The sequence below is a fragment of the Triturus cristatus genome, chromosome 3_1, assembly GCF_964204655.1.
Source record: "Triturus cristatus chromosome 3_1, aTriCri1.1, whole genome shotgun sequence".
Classification (NCBI taxonomy): domain Eukaryota; kingdom Metazoa; phylum Chordata; class Amphibia; order Caudata; family Salamandridae; genus Triturus; species Triturus cristatus.
Genome location: NC_140583.1, coordinates 125843171 through 125866615, shown reverse-complemented (window position 1 = coordinate 125866615; position 23445 = coordinate 125843171). Strand labels below are relative to the sequence as shown.

Below are 23445 nucleotides of genomic sequence, written 5' to 3'. Positions count from 1 at the left end.
TCCCAGTGACCTGGTCAGACCACTGGGTGGTGAACTGGCAAATGAAGATTAAAATAATTATCATGCATAGACCACCTATCCAATATACAACGGGCAGAGCCTGGCATAAAGTTTCTCCAGCTGAATTAGGAGAGGTTGCTAACGCTACCCCTTGTCAATTGGGGGACAATGTGGAGCAAAATGTGGATATTTTTACACATTGGCTAAACACAGCACTGGATAAGATAGTACCAACCTCCCAAAAGTCTGCTACAAAAAAAATCCCAACCCTGGTATGATGAGAATCTCAGACTATCTAGGCAGGATTGCCGCAGACAGGAACAGAAATGGAGAAAAAATATGATATGATGCAGAAGAGAAGATTATTTATAAGGCCAAATTAGCAAAGCACAAAGAGGGTGTCCAAAAAGCAAAGACCACTTATTTCTCAGAGCATATGCCTGTGACGCCAATAAAACCCTTTTCTCAGTTATCAAGAAGCTGGTAACTCCTACTAATGCCACCAACACAGGAATGAATCAAGAATTCTGTAACATACTGGCCGGTTTCTTTCAAGAGAAGGTGGTAAACATCTATAACAAATTTGCGGCAAACAAAGCAGTGTACCCTCAGGCCGAGTATACGACTTCAGAAAATTAAAATAAAAACAGTCTCTCTGTATTTAAGACCCCCTTAGAGGATCAACTCACAGACTTAATTCTGTTAATTAAATCAGGCTCTCCTTATGATCCTTGCCCGCCAAATATAATGCACCAAATATCTGCCCAGATGGCAAGAGATCTGGCACATACCCTAAACAATGTGTTTACCAGTGGGATCTTCCCTGTCCAATGGAAACGTACTTCAATTCTCCCACTTTTGAAAAAAGAAAACTGAGCCATGCAATTATCGGCCGATCTCAAGGCTCCCTTTTGCTGCTAAACTGACGGAGAAAATTATGAACAAGCAAATTTCAGAATATATAGAAGCAAACTTGCTGCTTGATGAATCACAACATGGTTTCAGGAAAAACTATAGCACTGAATTCGCACTAATCATAGCCACGGAAGAAATATGTGAAGTTCTCGATAGAGGAGGGACAGCGGCGCTGGTAATGCTTGATCTTTCGGCGGCATTTGATACGGTCAGCCATGAGATTCTGGTTGACCGGCTCCAAGACTTAGGGATAAAAGGAATAGCTATTAATCTCCTAAAATCATTCCTAACAAATCAACAGGAAAATGTGGCAATGGGTAAGTTTGTCTCCGGGACTACGGGAGACCAGAGCAGGTCCAAAGACGGGCTACTCGCAGAGACCAAATTGGGACATCGGATGAGACCCCTCCAGAGCCTCTATCAGTTGCCCAAAACCTCAACATAGTGTTTTTACAAGTGTCCGTAAGTACGTCGACACTTAGACCACTCACCTTGGCGCGTGTGTAGGTATTTCACTTTTTTTCACGTGGCACTTTCCACTTTGCCACTCACTAGCCTCATTAACCCGTCCTGAAGAAAGCCCCTACCATATACTTTTTCGCAGGCTGAAACATGTAGACCACTCACATAGTCAACTAAGGACAATTACTTCCTACTAGTTGCACTACACATTTTAACCATATCCTGAGCCGCCACTAATAAAGTTTCCAGGCAAGGATTCTCAGAGATATTTTTAAGAATAATTCACGTCACATCACACATTCACACCACACCAGCTCCGCTGTAATCCGGCGTCGTAGCACAACCGGGGGGCACTCGGTCACCCTTTTGGGACCCCAATGATGAAGCATGACACCAACCAGGTTGGTGTGTGAGGGGTCTCTTAAAGAAACCTAATGGGTCCATGTACTAACCATAATAGTGATTGTACCATACCAACATAGTGGGTTCGTCTACATTTGTTTAGTTTATCATTACACTGGGGATACAGACGTATCCCGCAATTCCCTTGCTCTCTCATTGTTTTCCTAGAAGTTTGTCTCTAAACAGTTCTCCCTACCTTGTGGAGTCCCACAAGGATCGGCACTAAGCCCTACACTTTTTAATCTTTATGTTACGCCACTGGGGGGGTGCCACTAATGTGCATCAGTGTTTGCTGTAATGAGATCCAAACAACTCTTAGCCTGTGAATCTCTAATGCCGGATCCCTACACGATCAGGGTTGCACACTTAGCGATGGGCTTCTCATCTTCAGAACCCAGACTGTGAAATACATCAACCTAATTTATCCACATCACCCTAATTCCCTCCAAGGTATGACTTATTTTCATTTATAGGCCCTTCTTACAAGTGGACCAATAATTAAAGATATGTGCGGTAACTCCTGCTGCTGCACATATTTAAATTATGAGTTTTATGGAGTTTTATTGCATCTCAGTAAAGACTGACTCGGAAAAAAAAAATTACCACCCCCATTACATTTTGGAACGTCAAATCTGCCAAAATGTAAAAAGAGAAAAATGTCTGGTAATTCCTGGAACACACAGATTTGTGTGAAGTAAGCAAAAAAGTCTGCATGTTATGCACCATTTCGGACATTCGTAATAGGCTATAAATATTGCACCGTAGCGGAGTTCCGCTACGTGGAGCTCCGCAAAGTGCAAACAAAACTGCCCTGCAAGCGGTATAGTGCGTTAGATAAATGCCGCAGTGATTTTCAGTGTCAGGCGCTTGTTCGTACTGTGCAATCATTGCGAACGGTACCATGCACACTGCAAGTGTGCGCTGCTTCCTTTCTGCCGCTCAAGTAGATTGTTTACTCGAGCGGCAGCTTTCTCAACGCGAATGGACAGTTTCTCAACATGAGCAGTTGCAAGCATGGGCAACCACTCACAATGAGAAATCTAACCGCCCACATTGAGAAATCTCGCCAGGATGTTGATTTTCCATGCTCGCGCTCGCCAACTTGAAGTTGACGATTGCGAACAAGGAAAAATTTCACAGGGAGGTGGATTTTCCTACCTCGCGCTCGCCAACTTGATGTTAACGAACGCGAGTAAGGAAAAAACTCCGCTCCGCAAGTTATTTGGAACTCCGCGTGCTCTGCGTAATGCGGAGTGCAGAAAATCCTGCGAGGGGAGCAGAGTTCATCGCCCAGACTTACAAATTTCAAAAACCTTGGTCTCATTTTAATGATGTGATAATTATCACATTAAAAACCATACCACCCATAATGAGGGTCTTACATAGTAATGTTTAATGTCATAAGTTCAGTCAAAAACATTAATTTTAATCGATGACCATATAAACATAGCAAATACAATATAACACATTATAAGAGCAAGTAACAGATAAAATACCAAAATGTTAACAACTAAGAGTAAAATTTTAAAGAGAAGAAATAATGGTATTTTGCCAAATAAAATGCAACAACATACAATCCTGAATGACAGAATCATTTTAAATTAAAACTAAAATAGTCCCCAATCAGCTCAAAGGGCCTTATACAATGTGTGATTGTTCAGTGTACCAGTAAACAAACTGATTCCTAACTACCAATCACAGACTCACCATTTACAATTCATCCCTATTGTGTACGATTGGTACTTTTTTTAAAAGGTGGTGATCACATCTCAACCCCGAGAAGAAACGCTAACAGACAGATTGTAAAATACATCTGTGATACCCAATGTCAAAGAGGCACATATTTTTATGCGAGAAGCGGTTTGAACGCTGATTTTTTTAGAAAACTATTTTGCTCTGAGAAGTAAACAGTACAGTGTTAATAAAGATATATAATGAAAAAATATAAAATACCTTTTTGAGCGGGATGTGTTTGATCTTGTTTTACGTAAGTGGCATCTGTAATTTTATTTAGTATTTGGATCATTTTATTTCAAAACCTATGTATGTTAAATTGTCAAATTAGCTTGCTAATTATATGACATATTGTGCCACATACTAAGCAATGTAATTTGACGTTTTTAATGATACATTTGAATGAGCACTTCAGGATAAACTGGTCCTACATTGTCGCATAATTCCAATTGCTTGACTGTAACTGATAACAGTTATCAGTTTTTGTCTTCATGAATGTCTTTGCAGGCACTAAACTAACTAAAGTGCACATTCATGAGAAATCGGGTTGTTGGTTCAGTGGGGAGTGCACCCTGCTCAAGCAACAACCTCAATCCCCGTCAGGGTAAAACCACAATAGCCACTAAATTAATCTGTGTTAGACAGTCTGGTAGCTTGACACAGATTTAATTTATAGGTAATGGGTAACGTATTGATGAAGCACACAAACAGCAATAAAGTGAAAACACAAAACAAGAAGAATCCCACACCAATTAAGAACCAACATGACAAATATTACATCAGTGGAACCAGAGTTATGAGTTTTTAAACTGTGTGTTAAAAATGAGCACCTAAAAGATCACCTAAAAAATCAAAGCACCAGCCGAGGGCATCTAGTTGCATGAGACCGAGTCAAAGTCGAAAAATATGGCTGACTGCGACGGAGCACAAGTATGATACAAAAAGTGGCTTGTGCTCGGTCAATTTGCTGCTGCGGATAAGAACGTATCAGGAGCTGTTGCAAAGTCAGACCGGCCAGCAATAAACTTTGGGTGGATACAGTTTAGTCTGTCTCCTTTCCCAGAGCAGTTTTTAGCAAAATATTTTCAAAGTCCCAAGTTTTAGATTTTGGCTGTCTGGGCATCTTTACTACCACCACTGGGGGTCCAGGATTGGAGAGGTACCACTTGGTAGGTTAGGACTCACTCAGGCTGGATCCAGGTGTGGGTTCAAGATGTTTGGATCCTTTTCTGTCCCTGAGGCTCTGATCAGGAGTACAGCCAACTAGCCCTTGGAGTCACTCTGGTAGTCCTGGATTCAGAGGTAGAACAGGGCTCAAACAGCAGGCCAGCCCATGAGGGTTCAAGGCAGGCTTCAGCAGACAAAGCAGTGTTTCCAGGTGCAGAAAAGCAGCCCCTGAAGTACACAGCAGGCCACAGCAGAAGTTACTACTCCGAGAGTCCTTCAGCAGGTCCAGAAAGTGAACAGAAGATTGGGTCTGAGAATCCTATTGATATACCTGGTGCCATCTTTGACGTAGGAGAAGTTTCTACAGAATTCCCTTTTGAAGTGCTTGATGTTTCCTGACTCTCCAGCCTTGTCTCCAAACTGGCTGCATGAACAATGCAGGCGTGAAAAGTCCTTTGTGTGATGGCAGGGTACATACACCCTATTCAGTTGCAAGTGAGCACGTGTCCAGCTCCACACTCCCACCCTGTTAGTTGATGGCACCTCCAGGTCCACCTAATCCCTCTATTGTGTGGCTGTCTAGGAGGAATAAAAAAAGTTCAACTGCCTACTACATCCGGCCAGGTGACCCAGGAACAGGCTGCAGGTATCAAATAGGCAGGAGAATGACAACTTTCTAAAAGTGGCATTTTTTTCAAATTGTACGATTTCTCAGACACCACATACAAAATATTCACCTTTTCCAAATCAAACGTTAGCACTTATTAAATGTAATAAGCCAAAAATGTTATCATATGGGAGAGGTAGGCCTCACAGTAGGGAAAAATAAATTGAGGAATATTTTACCAACAGATCATGTAAAATGTTCATGTCCAACCTTTTAATTACAATGCACCCTGCACTACAGAGCCTACCTTAGGGGTGACATATTTGCAATAAAAGGGGTGTTTAAGGCTTGGCAAGGGGGGTTATATTGCCAAGTTGAATTGGCATTTTAAACTTGTAGTGAGGCAGCATTGGCACACCTGGGACAGGTTTTAAGGGGTTTCTTAAGTGGGCAGTGCACTAAGTGCTACATTCCCTCTAGTACCATTTAATATACAGGCCCTACTTCTATGGTATTCCACTCCATAAGGGACTTATCAATAAATTAAATATGCTAGTCAGGTGTAAGCTTACTTGATCATGTGTTAGAGAGAGAGCACTAGTACTTTAGATCTGGTTCACAGTGGTAAAGTACACAGATTCATAAAGCCTTTGAAACAGAATTGAGCAAAATTGGAGGGATGAAGGCAAACAGTTTGGGGGTGACTTCAAAGAGGACCAAGACTAACAATAGTGGACTAAAGGCCTGGATAACCTCTTCTTGTGTCTAGATTGCGGCAAGAAATTGCTTAACTGTGGGGAATAATCTGCCACTGAAATTGTTCAAATTGCACACCATTTCCATGTATTTATTAATTTTGTTAGTACATTTAAATATGTATACTACAGGAGAAAGATATTAAACTAAGCATGTGTATGCACAACTTTTACATGTAAAATATTTGTTAAGTTTTTGAGCTTCTCTCCTAATGCACTAAACAGTGATGCCTTTTCTCAGGTTGGGGTTCTGTATAATTAAGGAGTCTTTGAATGGTTCTCAGGCAAAAACATATTTTTATTTGAAAATTAAAGTTATCAGTACTAGTGAAGAACAGAAAAGAGATTTTTTGTGAAAGATTTTTTTCCTTTAAGCTTCTTCAATTTTGAGAGCGTTGAAGCCACGGGTTGAGAAGTTGATGTCAATGTTTGAGTTTTGGAGACGCGGTCAGGCATGGTCAAATTAACTGCATTTGCAAATGCTTCTTTTAAAAAGCTGCCTAATCTCTAAGGACGAGTGGATGCTAAACTCCAAGAGACAGTGACATTTTGCTAAATAAAAATGCTTTAAAAAAAAAAAGCATTAGCAGATTGACTGGTCACTGTAACGCTGGCTTAGTATATGCAGCTAACCAATGTGTCATTTGATAGCAGGTTCATCCTCCAGAATCAAATAGCACCTTAGGCAAAAGTCAGGGTTTAAGGAAAGCCAGACTAGAGAGAGGGAGTAGATATTTAGCCATCCTTTTGTATTGTAGGCTTGTGTAGAATGATGGAGGTAGAGGAGGTCAAACTCTGCAAAAGGGATAGATAATATGGCTGTCTATTCCTATTTTCAAGTCATCTGCAAGCATTGACCCCAAGACCATAAGAAGGGGCATCTCATCTTCTATAACAAACAAGGCCCACAGCTTCTATCCAGAGACAAGTACTAGTGTGGCTTATGCACACACTCATCAGCTGAAAGTATGAAGTTGTGCTCTTATTGTATTGTTTTCTTTTTATTTTGTTGGATTTACAAGTAGCATGAACCAGATGACTGCCCTTCCTATGGTGAAGAAGGACAAGAAAATAAGCATTCGCAGTATTCAAAAATATTGAGCAAGAATGATCAGAAGTGATTGTCAGAGGTCCCATGGAAGGGTGACCTTCCTCTGCATTAGTCACTTGAATTTACAAGATTCAGCCACTCTTATAGGCTTGTAGTCTTAACTCTCAGCATCTTTCTTCATCAATGGGTTTTTAATAAAGGCTGCATTAGAATGGCGAGAGCCGGGTTGCCAATCGGATCGCTCAGGATGCAGCGAATAGGTCTTGATGTACAACTGTTTTGGAATCTCAAAATGTATGTATGTATGTATGTATGTATGTGCGGTGTTATATAGCGCTCAAATTACCCTTGGGCATCTCGGCGCTTGCATTGGGAACCCGTCCTGGTTTTTCCCTGTGAGATAACCCGTACTGGGCATCCCCAAGGTGAAAGCCAGGCATCCCGCCGCGGGGGGCCGTTGTGGAGATTAAGCAAGCTTGTTGCCCAGAGCTGCATAGTGTGAACTCGTGCTTAGAGTAGGCACCGAAGCGAGAATTATTGAGTCCGTGGACAATTGGGCTCCAGACCCTGCCGCGTCGGGAATCGAACCCTGGTCCCGGGTCTGACCTCTGCTTCAGGGTTTGCCTCCTCTAACCAGTGAGCTACACTTCTCTGTCTATCACTTTGAAAGCACTGACGCTCAGCACTCGTGAAACTGGAGCAGGAGATGGACTCAGTAGAGCAGGACTGAACCCACTCATTCATGTTCTAGTATACTTACTAACATCAGACCGTGTCCATCAGCAGGGCCGTATTTACAGCATTATAAGCCCCCGTGCAAACAGTGCACTGGGCCCTGCCTACACGACCACTCCCAGGAATACAAATGTTTTTGTAATTAAAAGTTTTATTGCGGGATTTCCATGGCGTTATCTTACAGCTTGAGCATACATTTTATGTTTTCACATACATTTGCAGTTCTCTTGTTACAACAGCATTGTTTCCCACCGTATGCTAAGGAGCAGGCAACATAGGCATAACTAAAACAGGTTACACATCCCTATTTTCTTATTTACGATGTACAACATCACATCTTGTCAATAAGTATTCATAACTATCTAAATAATATAAAAACAAATTCAATATGAGAATTGGGCAGCAGTTATCTTTGCAGTTTCTAGTGTATCCCTTGATACCGCGGGCAGATGTGGTGCAACAGTTTGTTTCAGGACTATGTATTTTCTTGTACTCCAGGTAGGTGATCTGTTATGTGACGAAAGGAGTGTCGGGTCTCTAGTCATCGCGTGACTCTCTTATGGAATTCTAGTTTGTTTAGTGCTCTCCCCACAAGTGGGTAGCATACCCCCCGCTCTCTTCGAGTGGCTACCCCCGTTCAGATGTGGAATGTTATGTAATGGAGGCTGGGACGTCTGGGGTATCTTCACTGCCTCTAGGCCATGACGTTGGGGTATCTGACTGTGAGGGAGAACGTACCTCTCAACTACCTGACTCTGGGGTTGTAAGTTAATCAACAATATACTCCAGATCTCGTTCAGAGTTCTCATCTGTGCGCACTATCCGTAACTGCGTCTCCTCCTGTCACCCCCCCATTCCCGCTTATCTGTTGCCCACTTGAGCACCGTAGGTGGTGCACACTGCGTCCAGTGTATCGCTATCCAACGTCTGTCAAGCAATAGTTCTACGTTTGCAAACCTATGCTGCAGGTTGTTAGTCGTCTTTGGGGTCGGCAGGACCCCCAGGAGACAGTGTTTAATGGCACTCTCAACACAGATGCAGGTCACCTCTCCAATTCTCTTTAATACCCCTCCCAATACTGCTAAAGTCAGGAATAAAATCGTTTAATAGAAAATGAGTGTTAAATTCTGGTCTGCAGGGGGTCTCTATGCTTGTGGGGCCCACAGATAACTGCCCAGCATGCCCATGCGTTAATACGGTACTCTCCTATTGTCCATGACAGTTCCACCCATTGTTGCCCCGTACTGTCCTTATGCACCCCTCTCGCCCAGTCCATCAGATCAGTAAATCAAATGCAGACTATGTTGATGCATCATTTTCCATCTCTGCTGCCTATAAGTTTCCATCCAGGAGATTCTTTGTTAATGTAATTTCCTACTTTAGAAAGAGTTATTTATTCCAGTGCTTCAAATGGGCCAGTAATGACTGGATCCTTCAAGGATCGCATCGATAACAACGCACACAACAGCAAAAAGCTCTTCAACATAGTGAAAGAACTCGCCACCCCCAACCCAACGCACACCAAACACACCAATCTCCTGCTCTCCTGGAACAACGTCAACGACGAAGATACCATCAAAATCATGAACACCATCCACTCCGGCTCACCTTCAGACCCCTGCCCCCACCACATCTTCAACAAAGCAAGCTCCATCATCGCCCCCCAACTCCGGAAGATCATCAACAGCTCCTTTGAGACCGCTACCTTCCCGGAGATCTGGAAAAACGCCTAGATCAACACCCTACTCAAGAAACCCAAGGCAGATCCGTAAGACCGCAAGAACTTTCGACCCATCTCCCTGCTACCATTACCTGCGAAAGTCATTGAGAAGACCGCCAACAGACAACTGACCCACTTCCTTGAGGAGAACAACATCCTGGACTCCTCACAATCCGGCTTCCGAAGCAATCACAGCACCGAAACTGCCCTCATCACCTCCACCGATGAAATAAGGGCTCTGCTGGACAACGATGAAACTGCGGCCCTCATCCTCCTGGACCTCTCGGCCGCCTTCGACACCGTCTGCCACCACACCCTGCACACACGTCTCCATAATGCAGGGATCCGCGACAAAACCCTAAACAGGATCAGCTCCTTCCTCACCGGCAGAACCCAGAGAGTCCGCCTCCCCCCATTCAGATCCGAAGCCACCACGATCACCTGCGGCGTATCCCAAGGATCATCCCTCAGCCCGACCCTTTTCAACATCTACATGGCACCTCTCGCCAACATCGTCCGTGCACACCACCTCAACATCATCTCGTACGCCGACGACACCCAGCTGATCCTCTCCCTCACCAAGAACCTGGCCACTGCCAAATCCAACCTCCATGAGGGAATGAAGGTCGTCGCAGAGTGGATGAAGACCAGCCGCCTGAAACTGAACTTGGATAAGACGGAGGTCCTCATCCTCGGCTCCACCTCCTCCACATGGGACGACTCCTGGTGGCCGACAACGGCCCCCACACCCACCAACCACGCTCGCAACCTGGGAATCATCCTGGACTCAACGCTCTCTATGACCCAGCAAGTCAACGCGGTCTCCTCCTCCTGCTTTAACACCCTCCGCATGCTCCGCAAGATCTACAGATGGATCCCCACCGAAACCAGATGGACAGTCACCCAGGCCCTCTTCAATAGCAGGCTGGACTACGGCAACGCCCTCTATGCAAGAACCATGGGCAAACTCCAGAAAAGACTTCAATGGATAAAAAACGCCTCCGCACGCCTCATCCTTGGAATCTCTTGCCACAGCCACATCCCCGCCCACCTGAGAGACCTGCACTGGCTCCCAATCAACAAGAGGATCACCTTCAAGCTCCTCACCCACGCTCACAAAGTACTCCACAAAGCCGGACCAACGTACCTCAACAAACGACTCACCTTCTACTCCCCAAAATACTCTACTCCACGGACCTCGCCCTCGCCACCGTCCCTCGCATTCACCAAATGACCTCCGGCGGCAGATCATTCTCCCACCTCGCCACCAAGACATGGAACTCCCTCCCCACCCGCCTGCGACATACCTAGGATCTGCTGACCTTCAGGAGACTTCTCAAGACCTGGCTGTTCGACCAGTAGCTGCTGCTCACCTCCCCCCCCCCCCACCAGCGCCTTGAGACCCCCACGGGTGAGTAGCGCGCTTTACAAATGATTGATTGATTGATTGATCTTCGTAGCAACAGAACTCAGGCATATAAGCCCAACGATCATGGAGAATACAGGGCGCTTTTAAAATTTGTTTAGTGAAGACCTGTTAGTATTGTGTCTGAACATGTGTGTTATCAGGACGTAAGACCCTCATCCACCAAGTCATGCCATTATCTTGGTATAATAATGTCTGCGTCACTCAGCTGGAAATCTTGTTTGTTTACTTAATTCTTATTTTCTACATTTAACTAGAATTGTATAATTCCTGTAACATATGTATACTGGCTTAAGGGAGGCCTAGTCTCAGTATAAATGTGTTGCCACCACCTATTTATGCTCTAAGCATGAAATTGTATTTAACCAATGACAGACCCACACATTCTGTTAAGCTTTACAATTAGCCATTGTTTAATTTGGAACCCTCTTCATCAAAGTTAATGAAAAGCTGAATATTCCAATTGCAATTAAGGCTTGTTGTTGGGTTCACCCTATAGGCAGCAATTTTAAAAATCTCTGACTTCTAGAGACAGAAGTTGTTTTTTAAGAAAGCAAACCATATTTTTCTGAAACCCATTCTTAAATATTCATTAAATATATTTCTCTTCTTTTAAATACAGAAAACCAAACAACATATCCCGCCTACTCCTTTCTATTAATATTTATTTCTCAGTTTGAAAAAAACCCACCTTTGATGCTAATATACACCAAAATAAACAGGTAGTTAATGCATTGTGGTCATCATTACAGAAAATACATTTCATGCAAACTCTAATGCTCCTTTCGCTCTGGGTGGAGGTCATCAGCGGAAACTAGCAATAGAGTGAGGCTCTTCTGAATTCAGTTCATATTTACAGCAACATTCCTGAGTTCGTGTACCTGTCCATGGTCAGTACACCTGCTGCACCCAGGCCGGTAAAGCATGGCCAGTAATCTAGAGAGAAACCTTAGAAATTGATGATCTTTAAATATATCCCATTTGTAGGGATTCCAGAATGTTTTCGACCGATTGGACTTAATGATAACAATCTACACTTACTGGGGTGATATTTTTGTAAACAATATGTAGGACACGAAATGTATGTCAGAAGATCATTTAAAATATGATATCCTGGCATATAACCTGCAGATTTTGTTCATTTTTCCTTAAACATTGGAACTTTTTCCCTCTTGGATCGCCCACTAAGATCCCCGTTTCTCCAGTGGGTTCCACATAGAGGTAGCTTTTTTAGGTAGAAGGCTACAAGATAGCTCAGCTGCCTGATTTGCTAAAGACATCTTGGTGACAGTCAGAAAGCTTCCCTATGAATGCTTTCTGCCCGCTTCTTACCATTGGCTTTGTGATTTGTAACTCACATTTTCTGGCGTTCTGTTTAGTGGCTTAATTTGTTACAGGCCATCCAGCTTCAGTTTGCCCCTCCCAAGGAGCAAATCCTTTTCACACTGCCTCTCCTTGTGTTCTTCCAGGAGTGCTCCTTTCTGTAAATAGGCCTGTAAATCGTGTTATTATCTTGTCAGACTTGTTGTGTATTGAAAGACCAAGGTCCAATGTCAGGCTTTGTATTCCAAGGGAGCTTGGTGATTACTTTTCTTTCTCTGACTTCAAAGTGAGAGGATTTATGTGACAATCTTTCTGAACACTAAGGGTAGAGGAACCGTTTTTTAAAGCACACAACAACATTTAAATGAACTGTGAAATGATTTCAGAGTAAATCAGAAATACCAAAGCACAAATGAAGCACATTTTTGTGTTAATTCTGAAGTGTGTTGGAAAAAAAATACTTTAATATGATCAAAACAAATCAATACACTAGGTGTGCCATTTCGTCACATTATCGTCTGTGCACTATATAGTTTTGTTAGTAAAACTTTATGTATGTGTTAATGTAATGGCCATTTCAATAGTAATTGTAAAGGCAGTGTGGTACCACACCATGCATACTCCACTCTACGCCACTTTACTCTGCAACGCACCACTGCATACCACTCTGCACCATTCCACTTTATACCACACCACTGCACTCTGCGCCACTGCATTCTTCTCCACTCTACGCCACTGCACTCTACTCCATTCTGCACCACTTCACTCTATGCCATTGCATTCTACCCCACTTCACTCTATTCAACTCTACTTTGCATCACTCTGCTCTATGGCAGTGTACTCTATGCCACCCTTCTCTACACTACTCCAGTCTAGGCCTCCCCACTCCACTCCACTCTACTCTGCAGAGCTTCTCTCTATGCTACTCTGCAAATCTGCACTCTACACCACTGTACTCTATGCTAATACACTCTACACCACTGCACTCTACTCTGTACCACTCCACTCTGCACCACTGCACTCTGTGCCACAGCACTCTACACAACTGTACACCATTACTCTACCCCACTACAATCTATCCTGCACCACTCAACGCCACTTCACTCTACCCTGCATCACTCCACTCTACGCCACTTCACTCTACTCTGAAACAATCTAAGCTATGCCACTGCACTCTACGCCACTGCACTCTATACCACTGCACTCCATGCCACCCTACTCTACGCCACTCTACTCTACGCCACTTTACTCTACCCTGCACCACTCCAATCTACACCACTTCACTCTACTCTGAAACAATCTATGCTACTCCACTGCACTCTACACCACTACACTCTATTCCATTGTGCTCTATGCCACAACACTCTACTCTGCACCACTGCTCTCTATGCCACTGCTCTCTACACCACTCTATGCCACTGCACTCTATGCCACTCTACACCATTGCCTTCTAACGCATTCTACTCTGCAACACTGAACTCTACACCACTCTACTCTGCACTACTGCACTCTATGCCACTGCACTCTATTCCACTGCTTTATATGCCACTCAACTCTACACCACTTCACTCTTCTCTGTACCACTCTACACCACTGTACTGTATGTTACTCTACTCTACACCACTGCACTCTACAACACTGTATTCTGCAGCATTCTACTCCAATGCACTCTACACCAAATCACTCTACTCTACAGCACTCCCCTCCAATGTACGGCACTGCACCCTACTCTGCACCACTACACTCTACGCCAGAGTCCTCCGCGCCATTGCTCTCTACTCTGCACCACTGTACTCAGTGTCACTGCACTCTACGCCATTTTTCTATACAACACTCTACTCCACAACACTGCACTTTAAGTCGCTGAACTCTACCCCACTCTACTCTGCACTACTGCATTTTATGCCATGCACTCTATGCCACTGCACTCTGCATCACTCCACTCTACATCACTCCACTCTTCGTCACGGCACTCTGCAGCCCGCCACTCTACTCCACTGCACTCTATGCTATACTCTTCAGCACTCTACTCTGCATCACTGCACTCTACGTCAGTGCACTCTACATGAATCTACTCTGCACCACTCCCCTCTGCACACACTCCACACCGCTGCACTCTACATCACTGCTCTATACTATGCAACACTGTAATCTACGCCACCACATTTTATGATGCTGCATTTTACGCCACTGAATTCTATGCCACTGCACTCTACGTCCCTATTCTGTGCAACACTCTTTGCAAATACACTCTTCAAAATACGCACCTCCATTTTATGCCCTTCCATTACACGGCACTCTATGCCACTACGTTCTACAACACTCTACTCATTGCCATTCCACTCTACGACAATCCACACCACTCTCCTCTTTGCCACTAACGTTTAGCCAGGCTGAACAGCAGCCACACTGGTGTACAACACGACTAGAACACATTGGCAAAGCCAGTAGCTCTTCAATAGGTTCGACCTATTGGCAAAGCCAATGCTTGTTAATATTGTCTGCTCCCAGCACTTGGCAGAGGTGGGAGTGTTTGAGCTGAGCCTGTGCAGCTGCAGCTGGGAGAACAGATTGTGATCAGCTGTTGCGTGGAGCACAAGTCTCCTGTTGATGGCACAGGGAACCAGAGGAAGGCATTTTACTAAGAAGTGTTCATTGAAGAGAAATGACATTGCTTAATGTTTCCATTTCAATGGAGTCCAGCCATTATGGGATCCTCCTCAAGCGACGAGTCTGCATTGCGTGGGGGGTTGGCAGATCTTTAGAGGAGCTAAGGTTACCTTTAAAGCTCTGCTTTCCCAGGCCCATGCATGAGTCGCTCATCCAGTCCAGGCTTTTTCTTTGTAATGTTTAGGCGTGCACTTCTGTGTATCCCTGAATGAATCAGAAAGTCTAGTCCCACATGCATAGAAAATCCTGTAGTGAGTTAAATGCTCCCACGTGGACCTGAGACGCTTGAGAGTTCTGCACCTTTTGACTGCTGCTGTTGTGTATCTATGCCTGCGGTGCCTGTATAGTGTGCACCTAGCCGAAAGGCTGCAAACCACTATGTAGAGTCACAGGCAGGGATAGAACCAACGATCGATTGGAGGCATAGGTGCACGCTGTTAAAGCGAATCAGGCCATGCTGGTACTCTTCTAAGGGGGGTTGGGCCACACCACTAGGGGAGGACAGTCAAACATTCAGCATTTGGATGCACGTGGTCACCGTCATCACAGTGATGCTTCCTAGACTTTTAAGCAAGCAGCACTCTAGAACCTTTGCACCCATACTTATAATATGTACTGGTGAGTAAAGAAAAGAATTGCATTCAAGGCGCTCTGTCCGGCCCACAAAGCTCTCTATGGAGTAGGAACAGAATACCTTACAAGGAAATACATTTGTTACCGAGCAAAAAGACTGTGAGACCCGCTGCACTAAGTGCAGTTTCGGTTCCAAGAATTAAGAACCCTTCAAGGGGTGGTCGTAGTGCACATGCACAGTCTTGCCACCAATGATATATTTTCAAATATTGCAGTGATGTTATCAATGATGCCATAGAACATGTCATGAGTGATATAATATGTGAGATAATTAGTAGTGATTGGTGGTGGCGCGAGTTGTAGTTCGCTTAAGGCACAAGTTATAGTTACTTGACTTTGCACCCGCACACCAGGGCGGGAGCAAAGTCGGTTCTCGCTGCACTAAGGATGGGTGCAAGCAGGAAAGCCAGGTGGGCTGCGGGGCTCTGGAGTTCGCCTTCAGCCTCCTATGTTGTGTTGTGAGTGCCCGGGTGGTCAACCTGGCACCCACCTAAGGCCCCGGTAATGGGTACCGAGGCCAGAGGGTGGTCATCTATTCCTCTCTTCTTAAAAAAGAAATACTGCCCTGGGCGATGGAGCCCTCAGGGCCTGCACAGGCTCGGGTAAGGGTGCCACGCCTCCCACTCTAAAAAAAAAAAGAATACGGCCCGGAGGTAGGGGTCCCCAAAGTCTATTTAGCCTTAGGAGGGGGGCCACGTGGAAGTCACAGCAAATTAGTTTCAAATGGAATAGTACCATGTCAGAATATACATGTAAATTCGAGAGCAAGTCTCTGTTTTGCACATTGTTAATAATGCACAAAAATGCAGCAACTCTAGAATCCTATGCATCTATGTGTATCTGTGTATGTAGCTGCTCAGCAGCATCTTGTCATGTGTTACTCTTTGAGCCACGACACCACTCTGACTTCCCAGAAGTATAGTTTTGCTTTTACCGTAGTAAGCATGAGCTAAAGAAGCCCAGCCAACTGGATGATTATGTTGCCCATGGCCACTTCTCAGGACTTACTTGCACAAAATGTACCATTTTTCTATTGCTTTATTTTATTTTTAACCTCTAAATGTTGAAACTGTGTCAATATGTTCAGGTGGGCTAAGGGAGTGGCTCTCAAATGCTAGTGCGCTCAAATATTCAGTGTCCTGGCGCTCAACCATATACAGAGTAAATACAACAAGAACGATGCAAAGGGACGATATGTCATGTGTGAATCATTTAACCAATAGTATTTTGCATTTTGGGACATGTAGCTTCATATGGGCCAGCATGCACGCCCCATTGGCTAGAAAGAAGGTTCTGGTTGAAGGTGTCACAGACAATAGGGGGTCTCTTGGCTGCTATGAAACTTGCATTGACATCCATTGATATGAAGAATATGAAATTAACACACAATGTGGTAGAATAACTATTACAACGACAAGTGGCACCTTGTAAATGTTGCCCACTCCATCAAATCTTCATGTATGTTCAAGCTACTAGACAGAGGTGAAACCACCGCCCTCATCCTCCGCGACTTCTCCGCTGCCTTTGACACCGTCTCACACCACACACGCATCCAACGACTACGCCAGTTCGGAATCAAAAGCAACACACTCAGGTGGATACCGTCCTTCCTCACAGGACATACACAAAATGTCTGCCTTCACCCCTTTCCCTCGCACCCCAAACCTACTATCTGCAAAGTACGCCAGGGAACATTCCACAGCCCCACCCTCTACAACGTCTACATGGCACCTCTCGCAGACATCGTCAGATCTCACAACATCAGCAGCATCTCCTACGCCTACGACACCCAACGCCAATAGAGCATTAAAGCAGATGGCATATTGAATTTAAGAGTGTAACAACCTACCCGGTGTAGATAGAGGGAAGAAACGGTGCGGCTCAAGAGGAAATAATACACAAGTCCAACAACAGTTAAGTAATCTAAGCTGATGACATGCTAGGACTTTACATATTCCACACCTAGAATATTTCCTGAGCTGCATGGTACTTGACTTCTCCTCAAAAAGCTTGAATTTGAAAGTCAGCCTCAAGGTATGAGGAAGTGAATTAAAATATTGTGCATCATTGTATCTAAAGATTCCTCCACCAAACTGGAAATTTATGTGGTATATCTTGTTTTCGAAACCAATTAATTTTTGGAAACTAACATTGAAATGTTCTTCTACATTCTTGGCTAAAGGTGAAAACAAACGTAGGAATGGCGTGCTTTGCATTTTACATTAATTTAATTATAACTAAAGAGAGTGATTTATGGTCAAGGTTTTTTCTATAGAGCATTGAATGTTTTTTTTGGCAAATATTTACAGTTTTTAATGAAATTACCATTTTGCAAAATAATATTTTTCCTGAATATTGCATGACTTTTAAATGAGTTTGAACTCCTGTTTTTGAATGGTAAATACGTATTTTTTTAAATTTACAGCCCAAGTGCCAACAGGGAACCGATCTCCGCCTTGGATTATCAGGGTCCTAAACGGAAACTTTACAGTGCTGTCCCTGGACGCCATTTTATTGTTGTGAAGCCGTACCAGCCGCAAGGAGAAGGGGAGATTACGCTTCACAAGGGAGATCGAGTGAAGGGTGAGTGTGCACAACTTGTGATACCTAGTTGATGCTACAATTGTGAACACATGAAATAGTGGAGCATTATTTCTGATATGTTGTTGATATTCTGGTGCCTGCCAACTCAGCAGATACCAAGACTAACAAGCATTGGCATAGCCAATAGGTCTCGCCTTTGGGACCTTATAAGTGTTTAGCCATGCAACAGTTGCATAACTAAATACTTATAAGGTCCCAAAAGTGAGACCTATTGGCTATGCAAAGCGGCCGTGAAAGTGAAAGTGATTGCAGTCGCGATCACATCAAACATCAAACATCAAAGCGGCCGCGAAAGGGAAAGTAATCGCAGTAAAGCACGGCGCGCGCGCCCGCGAACATGCACTGTAGCTCTAGGCTGGCCTGTTAGCACTTTTTGGAGCCCTCTCAATAAGTCTCGCCAGACCAGCGCATGCGCTGGGTCAGGCGAGACCTAAAAATACCATCAAAACTAATAGTGTTTAAATATTTTTTGAAAAATACACAATTATGCAACTCTGAGCAAAGAAGAGTTCTTCCAATTTTCAAAAGTTGCAGCAGCCACCCGAAAAAAGTGCAAGAGGGTTTGGACGTCATGGCAGATACAATGGTAGCACTGACTGGAAAGTTTCAAACATTAGTCTTGCCAACTAAAATGTAAGGCGCCGAATTTATAAGGCCGACTTATTGCTGCAGCTTGAAGACACCTAGCCGACGCTGGCGATAGCTATGAGAGAAGAGAGGTTGATTGAATCATGTTGCGAGGCAGGAAAAGGCATTCAAGTGAAAAGATCATTGACTTGATAGGGGGGGAGCTGAATAGGTCAGAGAGAAAGCAGAAGCAGTGACCAGAATGGAGATGAACTAAGTTTGTGTTGACATGTGTTGGGTGTAGCAATGAGAGCATTAAGTGTCTTCTTAATGTAGGATAATTAGAAAGAAAAGACTCTAGTGGAAAGGCATGACTCAGGTATTGTATTGTATGTGGGTCTGTGTGTGGACAAAAGAGCTCCTTGTTATGTGGGATAGCCATTGGAGTACGGTTGGAAGTAGGCGATAAGGTGTTGGCAGTAAGATGGTTTTAGCAAGGTACTTGCGTGTCCAGGTTGTCAACCATCTGGGACGATGGGTGAGATTCTGTGCATTGAGAAGGCCGATGGGGTGAGTGATCAGGTGTAATGTGTGAATATCATGAGTGGAGGGGCGGAGTGCTTGTGAGTGAGGTCCTATAGGGCAAGGACAGTATTTATTTCATTTCTTTGCATTTTAGTTGAGGAGTATATAGCGCAAACATTAGCCATCAGGGTATCAGAGCGCTGTACAAGTACAAAAAGTACAAATAGCAGACAAGTTGTAGATGCAGGTCGAGATGTAATAAGGAAGAAGCAAGCAGCAATACAGTATTATTACACCAGACAGATGGCAGATTCAGGTTCTGGAGATGCCCACAGGAAAAACAGTCAAGCTGAAGGGCGTCCAGGCTTCCATTGGAGAAATATGTTCAGCATAAGCTTATTGACATCTTTTATGAAGGAGGTAATCGAGGGGTTTGACTTGATTTCCGAAGACAGTGCGTTTCATTTTCTGGGGGCTATACTGGAGTAGATGTGGTTGTATGTTTTCTTTTTGTTGAACTTCCGTGCTATAAACAGTAGGAAGTTGGCGCTGCTTAAAGCACAACCTGCCTGTCATGCAGACTATCTTCAGTTGAATCCTTGCTTCAAATGGTCTTAGGTCTGGTGTGTTGTGGTCGAATCTTCTGGAGCCAGTGATGAGCCTAGTTGCTGAGTTCAGTGTAGCCCTTAGCGGCGCCTGACTAACTTTGGGTAGGCCTGCAAGAGTCACCCTCCTATAATCTAATCGGAAGATGACTAGGGATTGGACTGCTAATTGAAAGTCATCTTGGGGCAAAAATGGTTTGAGTTTCGTTTTGGGTTTCAGTTGGAAATTGGCTCCTCTGGTGGTTGCACTGATATAAGCTTGCATATTCAAGTGTTTGTCCAACTTTACACCTAGTGATCTAGTGGAGTCAATTACGTGGGGGGCGCACTGGAGAGCTGTAAGTTGTTTGAGCCATTCTTCTATGGGGGCAGAGTGAGTGTGACGGGGGAGCAAAAGGAATTCTGTTTTGAGTGTTGAGCAAAAGGTGATTGCGGCTTAACCATTATTGGGTTTTCAGTAGGGTGCACATGAGTGTTTTGATATCTTTGGCTGAGGAAATTTTCTAGTACAACTGTGTGTCATCAGCGTACATGTGGTAATTAATGTTAGATTGCTTCAGAATTTCTTTAAGAGGTTCCATGAACAAGTTAAATAATGTGGGTGAGAGCATGTATCCTTGGGGCACTCAGTTGAGACCGGAGTAGACGGATGTATGACGTTACAACGCGTGTCTTTACAACGCGTGCAGTTACATCGCAGTTTTTACAAAGAACGCGATGTAACCACGCGATGCCATTAAAACGCAAGTCTTTACATCGACTTGCGCTAGATGGCGTGCTAACATTAGAAAAGCGTAATTTACTATTCCAACTCCAGTCCACTTAACAGTAGGGAAGGTGTTGGGATAGTAAACTACACTATTTGTAATGTTAGCACGCCATCTAGCGCAAGTCGATGTAAAGACTTGCGTTGTAATGGCATCGCGTGGTTACATCGCGTTCGTTGTAAAATCCGCGATGTAACTGCACGCGTTGTAAAAGTTTTGTTGTAAAGGTTGTTTACTGGAGTAGACTCAGAAAGGGTTTGGTTGTCTATGATTCTATGAGCTCTGTTATGTAGGAATGAGGCAAACCAATTTAACACTAACCCTGTGCGTAGTTTGCGTAGTAGCGCTACGCGTAGCTACGCGAAGTGCACTTCGCACTACGCACGCTACACGTAGCTACGCAAAATGCGTAGTGCGGTAGGGAAATGCTGTTCGCAATGATTGCACAGTGCCGGATGCTTGTCCACACTGTGCAATCATTGCAAACGGCATCTTGCACAGTGCAAGTGGTCGTTTTCTGCTGCTCGAGTAGATTTGTACTCAAATGGCAGCTTTCTCAACGTGGACTGGTAGTTTCTCATCGCAAGCGGTCGCGAGCATATACGACCACTCCCAATGAGAAACCTGACCTCCCCGTGTTGAGAATCTCGCCGGGAGGTTTATTTTCCACGCTCGCGATCGGCAACTTGATGACCTCAGAGAGAGATGCATTTACCATCTTAGTTAAAGTGGTAATATGGAAGATCTAATTTCTTTAATGAGCTTGGCAGGAAGAGAATCAATGAAGTGGGTGGAGGGTTTTATTGATAATAGTGTGTTAAGTATCTCCTCTTCACCTGGAAATTTGAAGGCATTCCAAGTAGCATTGCTTTTTGTAGTATAGCCAATAACAGGTGATCTCACCAGGGGCTGTATTGGGAGAAGACTGGGCTAGACCTGGCTTAGTAGGCCCTGAGAGGCGAGTTGCAGTTCTGATTCAATCTTCATAGTTTTTTCAATAAAATTGGCAGAGAATTCAGCTCTACTGGGCAGTGACCCATTGACTACCGAATGGTGGTTAGATTGGCATATAGTTTGTTGTTTGACATTTTCGTATAGTTTTTTGGGGTCTGTTTGTAGTGTTGTCTAGTTGCGCTCTAAAACAATCTGCTTTAGACCTTTGGATGAGTTTGTTATAAGAGCTTATTGTCAACCTAAGGTGTTTGAGCTGAGCTGAGGAGAGCGAGATTCTCCATGATTTCTAAGGTAGTGAGCTGACCAATCACGGGGATATGGCATCCAGATGTGTAATGTTGTCCTTGGCAATGATTAGATTGAGGGTAGAGCCTCTATAGTGTGTTGAGCCATTACATATCAGGGTAAGGTTGCGATCTGAGAGGAAGGCCTTCAAAGTGTTCAATATGGGGTCATTTGAGTCATTCCAGTGTATATTGAAATCCCCAAGGAAATCTGGTTGGTATGTTGGTCTGCGTTGGAGGTGATGGTGTCCATTACTTGTTCAATGAAAATACGTTGTTACCCCGGGGTGGTAGATTATGTGTCGTTTGCATATGGACTTGTTGTCTTTGTTCATATTTCATTACCTAGGTATTCACATGAGGACAATGCAGCAGTTTGCACAGGTTTCAAGGTGCGCATTGAGCAGCAGATGCATGCAATGCTGTCACCAACTCTTCCAGATCTATCCAATCTGATGATGTCATAGATGGGTGGAACAAGAATGTCTAAAATGGGTGAGGAGGATTGATTGAGCGATATTTCCGTTAAGACTAAGAGATAGAGGTCATGAGCGAGGATGAGATCAGTGATGTCAGCTGTGTGTCTTACTGCAGACCTGCAGTTAAGAAGCAAGGACATGATATGAGAATTGAATACTAGTGTCTCTTGATGTGTTATAGGGACAGTAGCAGCCGGTATTGTTTGCAGGTGGAAGGGCAGGCGCAAGGGGTCGTGGGGGGGTGGGTTTCGCCAGAGGAGTAAATTGTGGGTGTTGCGGGGAAATAAAAAAGTAAAAGAAATAAAATAAACGTACCTTTCCGCCGGGCCTCGCGTCTTCTCTGCTCCTGCTCTTCTGCCTCCAACAGAAACAGGAAGCAGGCAGCTAGGCTCCATCCCCTAAGCCAATCACAATGCTGCAATGCAGAGTTGTGATTGGTCGGGACGGCGCCCAGTCAGGGGGCAAGTGGGGTGGGCATGTTCTCCATGCAGGTTTCAAAGCAGCCTGCATGGAGAAGGACAGAGTGTGCATGACTGGTTTGGGCGGCCCGAGAGGGCCGACCAAATAGTCTTTGCAAACTCAGAAGTGGGCAAAACACTCCTGCCCTGTTAGAAAAGCAGAGCAGCCCCACCCATCCGCCCAGCCGCAAGCGCAAAGCAAACATAAAATGGTAATAACTAAAAGTTATTACCATTTTATGTTTGGGTTTCTCGCACTGCGAGAAAGCAATGGGGCGACGCTCCTCCGCCCTAGTGAAGGAGCCGCCGCTGCATAGGGACATGTAATAGATTGTGCTGGTTCAAGATTCTATGGTTGAAGCTAGGTTCTCTGAGCGTGTTGGAGGGAATTGTTTAGATATTGTGTGGTGAAAGTGACAGGGTCCTTAACTCTACTGATATATGATTTAGCCTCCGATAAGTGGTTTGTAACCCTCTGGGGTCCAGAGGAGGGAGTGAGGTGAGGTCCAGACCGCCAATGCAAGATCACTAAATACTAAATAATCAATGTCCCCTGCCGGAAGTTTTTAGACATTCTTGTGAGTGAATTATGTAGTTTGGAG

General features: G+C 44.3%; 1 protein-coding gene across 5 annotated transcripts in view; it reads left to right on the top strand.

The window, feature by feature from the left end:
- Positions 1-23445, top strand: part of SHANK2 (SH3 and multiple ankyrin repeat domains 2) — a 2937835-nt gene that overhangs the window by 1824146 nt on the left and 1090244 nt on the right. For all 5 annotated transcript variants that reach the window (XM_085643560.1, XM_085643562.1, XM_085643561.1 and 2 more), the window contains one exon: positions 18026-18183. In XM_085643560.1, coding sequence (XP_085499686.1) covers positions 18026-18183 — 158 coding nt within the window. The remainder of the gene's footprint in view (positions 1-18025; positions 18184-23445) is intronic.